The sequence below is a fragment of the Neoarius graeffei genome, chromosome 11 (genome assembly GCF_027579695.1).
Source record: "Neoarius graeffei isolate fNeoGra1 chromosome 11, fNeoGra1.pri, whole genome shotgun sequence".
NCBI classification, from domain to species: Eukaryota; Metazoa; Chordata; class Actinopteri; order Siluriformes; family Ariidae; genus Neoarius; species Neoarius graeffei.
The window spans coordinates 61,652,445-61,660,262 of record NC_083579.1 but is presented as its reverse complement, the minus strand read 5'-3'; the positions used below and the strand labels follow the sequence as shown (position 1 = coordinate 61,660,262).

General features: G+C 41.0%; 2 protein-coding genes across 6 annotated transcripts in view; one reads left to right on the top strand and one right to left on the bottom strand.

Annotated features, from left to right (window-relative positions):
- Positions 1-996: 996 nt before the first annotated feature.
- zbtb24 (zinc finger and BTB domain containing 24) lies at positions 997-7,482 on the bottom strand. 4 transcript variants are annotated; one of them, XM_060934480.1, is made up of 6 exons: positions 7,418-7,482; positions 3,828-4,737; positions 3,554-3,721; positions 3,285-3,452; positions 2,747-2,828; positions 997-2,639 (listed from the first exon to the last, which is right to left on the bottom strand). In XM_060934480.1, exons 2-6 carry the CDS (start codon positions 4,717-4,719, stop codon positions 1,742-1,744), a joined length of 2,208 nt encoding a protein of 735 aa, XP_060790463.1. In that variant the 5' UTR covers positions 4,720-4,737; positions 7,418-7,482; the 3' UTR covers positions 997-1,741. The 4 variants fall into 4 exon arrangements, with proteins under 4 accessions (XP_060790463.1, XP_060790461.1, XP_060790464.1 ...); XM_060934478.1 differs by lacking the exon at positions 7,418-7,482 and adding an exon at positions 6,101-7,389; XM_060934481.1 differs by lacking the exon at positions 7,418-7,482 and adding an exon at positions 6,692-7,389.
- ddo (D-aspartate oxidase) overlaps positions 5,809-7,818 on the top strand; it is a 42,262-nt gene continuing 40,252 nt past the window's right edge. The window contains exon 1 of one of the 2 annotated variants that reach the window (XM_060934485.1): positions 5,809-5,902. The gene's annotated coding sequence lies outside the window, so the exon portion shown is untranslated. Of the gene's footprint in view, positions 5,903-6,997; positions 7,126-7,818 lie in introns of those variants that run through there. The other variant, XM_060934484.1, reaches the window with a different exon arrangement.

The following is a 7,818-nucleotide window of genomic DNA, read 5'->3' as shown; positions in this document are numbered from 1 at the left end:
TTATTGCCCCTGTCCCAACTTTTTTGAGATGTGTTGCTGTCATGAAATTTCAAATGAGCCAATATTTGGCATGAAATTTCAAAATGTCTCACTTTCGACATTTGATATGTTGTCTATGTTCTATTGTGAATACAATATCAGTTTTTGAGATTTGTAAATTATTGCATTCCGTTTTTATTTACAATTTGTACTTTGTCCCAACTTTTTTGGAATCAGGGTTGTATATAGACACATTCACAAACAAAAAGTAGCCAAATTTATCAAAACAATTCATCAATTTCATCACGAGTGGGTTACAAGACACTGTCCCCAGAAGAGCTAGTAGTAGAAATACCTGATATGGCCAAAAGTATATTTTTTTACATTTTGCGCTTTTTGATCATCCAATTCCAGATTTATCTTTCCCTCCATTTGCTGGTGTAATAAACTCCACTTTTCTGGAAAGATTTTCTACTAAATTTTGCAGTGTGATCATGGGGATTTCTGTCCATTCAGCTACAACAGCATTAGTGCAGTCAGGCACTGATGTTGAGTGAAAAGGCATGGCATGGAGTCTGCATTTCAATTAATCCCAAAGGTGTTCAGTGGGATTGAGGTCAGGGCTCTGTGCAGGCCACTCTAGTACTTCTGCACCAACTTTGGCAAACCATGTCTTTATGGATATCCACAGGAGCATTGTCATGCTGGTTTGGAACCCTTGATTTTAGTGAAGGAAAATCTTAATGCTACAGTATACAACAATTTGTACACAATTACATGCTTCCAACTTTGTAGCAACAGTCTGGAAAATAACCATACATGAGTTTGATGGTCAGGTGTCTGCATACTTTTGGCCATATAGTGTATGTCATTACCTGGTGAGTACGTGTCATCCTGCATTCACACACACGCACACAAAATCTCTTTAAAATGTAATTAATACATTGATGTTTAAATACTGTAAAAATATTAAATAAGTTAATAAATGTCAATGACTTTGATCAAGAAAAGTGACACTATAAACATCTTTATTGACACTACATCATTCTGAAGCAAGCAAGACTCATTTGTTTGAGAGAGCAAAAGCAAACAAAAATATTGTAGAAAATACAGCTCTCTATCAAATTATGAGGGGAAAAAATGAACTACGTCTAAAACTCTGACATGTCTAGAGACCTCTTAATGTCAATAAGATGGGTGAAAGGTAAAATTCTCCATCCAAGCTGAACATGGCTGGTTTAACTCCTTTGATGGTAATTCACGGAGCTTGCAGTGCCTGTGTTTGGAGAACACAAACATGCTCTTACCCAGTTCCAGTTCTACCACCTTAGATCATAAAGTCATGCTTTCATTCATGTTATATACAGTAGATCTTTTTCACCAGTTTCAGCTGAATTTCTACATATGAGCCAAAACATTGTATGTTTTGTTTAACACAGTTCAGTTTACTAGGTAGCTATGCTTCTCATGTATATAATGTATTTTTTTTTTTATCAATACAGGCACTTCTTTAATAAAGTGGCAAGACATTTGCCATCGGTTGTGCTGAATTAAGCGTGATCCTTAGCCACCTTGTATAAGCTGACCATATTGTCTCATGTCATTTATTAAAACGTCATTAAAGTTATTTACAGTATAATCGTTCACTTTTTGGGTCAAATCATACAATTACAACTGATGAGCTGAATAATTTGTCCCATTGCCATGAGTATTAGCATGAGCAGTCGTGATGAAGTTCAGTCTATTTTGTCTTGTCTTGTCCTTAGCTCTGTGGGGCGAGACCTGTGGTATAGAGGTACGAGACTGTACCTGCCTGGATTTGAAAGGTCTGTCCCTGGATCTGAGTGCTGGGGATCTGCTCACTTGTCTGGCTGATGGAGATTGGCTGGCCAGCTTGGCTGCTGATATGGATAGCACCTGTGTGACTCTGGTTGTGCTGCTCTCTAGGAGGCTCCTGTGTAGCAGAAAGCTGAGGTACAGCCTGCTGGATCACCTGCAGCTGCTGAAAGGGCCGTGAGCTAATTTGCAGCTGTTGGGGAACTCCATGCTGAACCTGAAAGTGCTCCATTGCCTCTTTAGTTAGTGTGATGACATGCATCTGCTCAGCTTGCTCACTGCTCACCTGTCCTTCAACCACACTGATGGTCTGGATTTGTGCACCGGGGTCTAGTTCGTCCTGAGTGACCAGAGCCAGGTTCTGGATATGCGTAGAGGGATGAGTGAGAAGAGTGAGACTGGAATGGGTCTGGCCTGCTGCTGCCAGTTCCTCTGGCCCATTCTCAGCAGTAATCATGCTGATGCTACCCGGCTTCTGGCCTGCCACAAGGTTAATATTGTCCACTTCTTCACTGGTAACCACTAGCTGGATCTCCTGCTCTGTGTGAGTCGGAAGCTGGTACTGCTGCAGCTCCAGGACACTGTGCATCTTCTCGTTCCCTGCCATGGCCTCCACTGTGGTCAGCTGCGTGCCCTCCTCATCTGGACGCTCTTTATTATGAGTTTTAGTATGTGCCTTTAGATTATCCAGACGGGTAAAAGAAAGACTACATACAGAGCACATGTAGGGCTTTTTCCCCGTGTGAGATGCAACATGCCGTCTTCTGGCACTAGGATCAGAGAAGGACTTGCTGCAGATGTTGCACGTATATGGTTTTTCTCCTCTAAACAAGACAAGATGAAGAATAAGGAAGACATCAGAATCATTGCATGTCAATGTTGATGCTGTAGCTGATTCAGTAATTTCCAAAGAATAAAGAGAACGATCTACCTGTGGATTCGGATGTGTGTCTGCAGGGTGCTCTTGGCAGTAAAACACTTTCCACATATCTCACATGTAAAAGGTTTCTCACCTAAAACAACAAATAGTGGCTGAATGTGAAATTGATCGTCTCTCTAATCAACTGTCAGTTATTGGCCAGACTCTGAGGTAGACTTTTGTCCTTCATGTCCCTTTTTTAAAATTTGGAATGGCAGATGAAACAGTGACTCATGAAATCTGAGTAAAGGGCACATCCAGCCAATGGAAAAGTGAGTTAAAATCGACAGGAATGATTTCAAGACACTAGTGACAAGCAGGATTGATGCTGTTATTAAGGTGAGAGAAGGGGTAAAAAGTTACTAGACAGAAATGACACATACCACGGACTTTTCTTTTCTTGGAGCTTAAACAGAGTATTTTATTAAGTAAGTGTACTTTGGGTTATTTACAGTAAACAGTATTGATATTAGCTATTATGTTAAGTCTGGACTAAGAGTGTAATAAAGTGTGTGTTTCATTCCATATTTGAGTCCTGTTGTCCCGTTACCTGTGTGTATTCTCAGATGCTTCTTTAGTTGTGCTGAATCCTTAAACTTGTGGTGACAATGTGCACATTCAGGTAATGCTTTTCCGCTATGAATCTGGTAATGACTATTTAACTGTCTCTTCTGGCTGTATGTTTTCCCACACTGGTCACAGCTAAAAGATTTCTTTTCTGAGAAAGGAAATAGAGATACACCAAAATATATAACAGGACCGGAGATGCAATGGCTATAAAAATGTACAGTTATGAAATTTCCTGGCAGCTTTTCATACCTGCATGCAGGTTCATATGTTCCTGTAGGGAGTGCTTTGTGGAGAGAGCTTTAGAGCAAATGTTGCACACAAATGGCTTCTCTCCAGTGTGCATGCGCTGATGAACTAAAAGGGTGTGTTTCTGTGTAAAGCAGTTCCCGCAAACATAGCACCGGAAGGGTTTTTCTCCTACACAAGAACCATAAAGATATCAAACAAGAACATATCCACACACGCCATTTACGTAACATACACATGCATTAGTGACTGACACCATTAAATCCTAGAGATTCACCTGTATGAGTTCGCTGATGTATTTTTAAAAACAGATGGTTTTTAAAAACTTTGCCGCAGTCATCACAGCGTGGTTCTGTGGCTGGGTATTTCCTCTTTCTGCCCCTCTTTCCCAGCACTCTTCCTTCACTAATTTCATCTCCTAGCCGGTAGCTTTTTAGTTTCACCGGCTGCCTTATTCGGCGCTTGCCATACCGAGGTCTGTCCTCATTCGGGTCGTAATCAGCATCTTCTGAGTCAGTGGGAAAGGGATTAGAGTTGCATGTCGGTTCTGCAGACTCTGGGGAGGCCGCAGATAAATCCACTGTAGTTTTATCAGGTTCATCATGAAGTCTGTTCTCTTTTTCATTTGATTCCTGAGGCAGGAATATTAAGCCTGGTACTGAAGGGTTAGTGTTTTTTCTTGGCCGTCCCCTTTTGCGTTTGGAAGGGTTTTCATTTGTGCTTGTGTCACCATCACGTACTTTTGAGCCGATTATTGGTGCTGAGGCTGTGCTGCTAATTTGAAAGTCTGCATAGGCTTTGACTAACTCACTTATTTCTAGCAAGCGGGCCATGTCAAGCAGCTGCTCAGTGCTGGTCTCCTCCACTGACACACTAGCGCTGTAGATGAACTCGAGCACAGATGCAAAGGTCTTCGCAGCCATGCCGTCCAGTCTATATACAGTCTGACAGGCCTGGTCTTCAGCAGTGAACATTAAGGAGAAATATTCGCTGCTCGCAGCCAGCAGAGTCTTATGTGCCTTAAAATGCACATCTTCTACTATGAGGGTTATATCACAAAGCATTTGTCTTTTCCTCAGTGTGTCAAATTTATTAAGGATTGTGTCCTTATGTGATTTGGAATGAAAGGTCAGCAAGCTGGGAGCAGGAGTTAGTGTTTGCTCAGACATTCTGCTTCGTGTAGCAACCTATAAAAATGACAGGAAGAGATCATCATCATCCAAATATATTTTTGTGATACAAGATATTTTCATAGAATGGTTGTCATCAACTTTTAATACATGGTCAGTGACAGGTTTTACAATGCTCATAGCACCTAACCCTTCGTATGATATATATATATATATATATTTTTTTTTTTTTTTTTTTAAAATAAAACCTTATAAACAAAAAAAACATCTGAGATGAGTTTTTCTGGATACCCAACATAAAATGGTAAACACTGAATATACAAAAATTACCTACAAATTAAAAAAAAAAATCAAGGATGGCAGAATTTTCACTAACTAGGTTAGCAAGAAATGAGAGCTGATTCCAGCCCTTTCCCAAATGCTTCTGTAAACCCACATGCTCCGTTTACGTTGGTCGGTGTTGCCAACTTGGATACTTCGCCACTCGACTTTTTAGACCACTTTCGCGGCTTTAATTGAAAAGGACCCAATGACAAATCTAGCTGCTTTTTCAGCATGTTAGTGACCAGCTCACGTCACAGCTGCTGTTATATGAGTTTAGAAAGCAGGTTCACTTGACTCACCATCAGCGTGTAACGCCTGACTGTGTTGCACTTGCGACCAATCACCAATAACTACTGTTCCCCAATTACCAATCACTGATCACCACTCTTTGTCCCACCCTCTCAAATCTTTGTTTTAAACTCTTTTGTTGGAGATTTTTTTATAAAGTACTGAAAACTAGTAATCATTTTCCTTCAGAGCTACTCAATGTCACTCCTTCATTTTGTCCATGTTCTTGATAAAGTTTAGGACTGTGTAAATGCTTAGGTTTTGTTTGTACTGCCATGACCAAAGATGACTTATTTCTATAAGAAATACATTATTAAATAAACAATAATCTATGACTTTCTGTTCAGATAAAAATCTATTATATTCTAAGTGAACATCATCTTTCTTCTTCAGGCACCCTGATTTTGAATAGACTTCCTTGGCTCTGCTGGACCGCTGTAGTCATGTGGTTTGAAATGGGTAAACAAATGCTTCCAAACCTGTTTTGCAAACTACAAAGTCTGAGACACAGTTCAAAACGGTACATTACTGCACAGCTTATGGCTGCAATAATTCAACTGATAGTAGTCTATCATTTCATTCTTTTCCAAGCAATAAAAGACTTCAGGAGGTAAGAAATTATTAAATTTACAAACAAATTTACATTGTTTGGTAGTTGTGTGTGCTGTAGCACTGAAACCCTTGTCTCGCTGAGCCAGTTACATTTGTATGTCTTTTAGATTTGGATTGCAAGAATTAAAAGAGATAAAAGAAAAGATTTCAAGCTATCTAGTTCGACGAAAGTGTGTTCGGCACATTTTATTCATACCAAAAGCAAAGTAAGGAGATTAAGAAGGTTCTGGGTTCGAACCCAGCGGCCGGCAAGGGCCTTTCTGTGTGGAGTTTGCATGTTCTCCCAGTGTCTGCGTGGGTTTCCTCCTCCGGGTGCTCTGGTTTCCCCCACAGTTCAAAGACATGCGGTTAGGTTAATATGGGACGGTCTTGGGCTGAGGTGCCCTTGAGTGAGGCACGTAACTCCCGGGCGCTGTTAGCATGGCTGCCCACTGCTCTGGGTATGTATGTGTGCTCATTGCTCACGCGTGTGTGCATGTGTGTGCTCACTGCTTCAGATGGGTTAAATGCAGAGAGGAAATTTCAGAAGTGTGTGATGAATAAAGTTGTGCTTTCTTTAAAACCTGACGCTCTGCTGAGTCTTGAACAAAAGATTACAAGAGAAAGGTCACTTCCCGCAAAGCTCGACGAAATCCATAGACGTAAGGCCTTCCTGAAAGATGAAGAGACACAAACCGCCTCAGAAGGGGGAGGAGATTTTGAGCGAACAGGCAGTGGAAATTGCCTGTGAGGCATGGTTTCAAGGTCGTCCTTAACAAATATTCCGCAGCCATGTGGATTTGTTTACCTATTTCAGATCACGTGATCTTGAGTCTGAGGAGGTCTATTGATCATGATGAACAACTAGTATGTAACTTAGCCTGTGACGTCACGTGGCGACTTCTAGAGCTTGCTTTAGCTACTTTCCCCTGAAAAGAGGCATCAGGTCCCGAACAAGCACTAGGAAAGCGAAGCTGCATTGTGTGTCAAAGAAAAGCAGCGGATTATTTCCCATTCATCTTGTTACTGCAAGTATTTTTAAAAACCCCGTGAATAAATGTCCAGTGCCCTCCTCCTCCTCCTCTATGAGAGTGCTACTTTCTGACCACCTTAAAAACACACCACAAGAAATGATCCATGAGACACAGCGACATGTTTTTTGAGCCGCGCTACTTTACAGTTCGTTTAGCGTGTACTCTGACTTGTCTGAGAGTGGACCATTACCTCTGCATCTATTTCTAGGTACGAATCCCAGCTATCTATTTCACATATCACTGTCGCAGGTGTCTTCTGTTATGTAGCAGTGCACGCTAACGGACTAACTATACATGAGCGCCATATTAACCGATAAGCAAAGGCTTTCTGTTTTGTCTTCTGCATCTCGCGATACCCTGCCGCAAACAGCATCGGAGCACAGTATGTAATATACTCTGATCTTTTGTGCCTGTATTTATTAATTAATTTATTTGACACACATGAAGAACCTGTCAAGGACACTGCAATAACCCTACATACAAAGCTTCCAGGACCTTACCTTAAACAGATCGCGTCAACAGCCGTAATATCGCGAGATTTCCAATAACCTTGATAAATGCCCTCTTGTGGCTATTTGAACAGGAAAATGTGTTATTCTGTACCCAACTGATAAAATAACACGAACCGTAGTGAGATAGTTTCAGCTGTTTTTACCCCCCCCCCCCCGAAATCCTTGTTACTGCATAGTGAAAGGGGGAAACAAAAACAACTCAAACACTTGAAAGCCACTTGCAGATATTTTCATTTGAAAGCATGTAATGTCCTCCAATAAATAGACCTAAATTTGCTTACAATACCAGGCCTTCCAATTACATCATTTGGGCTACACCCTGTATTTATGAATTTGGGCTTTTTCCGTCGTGATACAGGATAACTGGAGCTTTGTGCATGCGCAAAGTG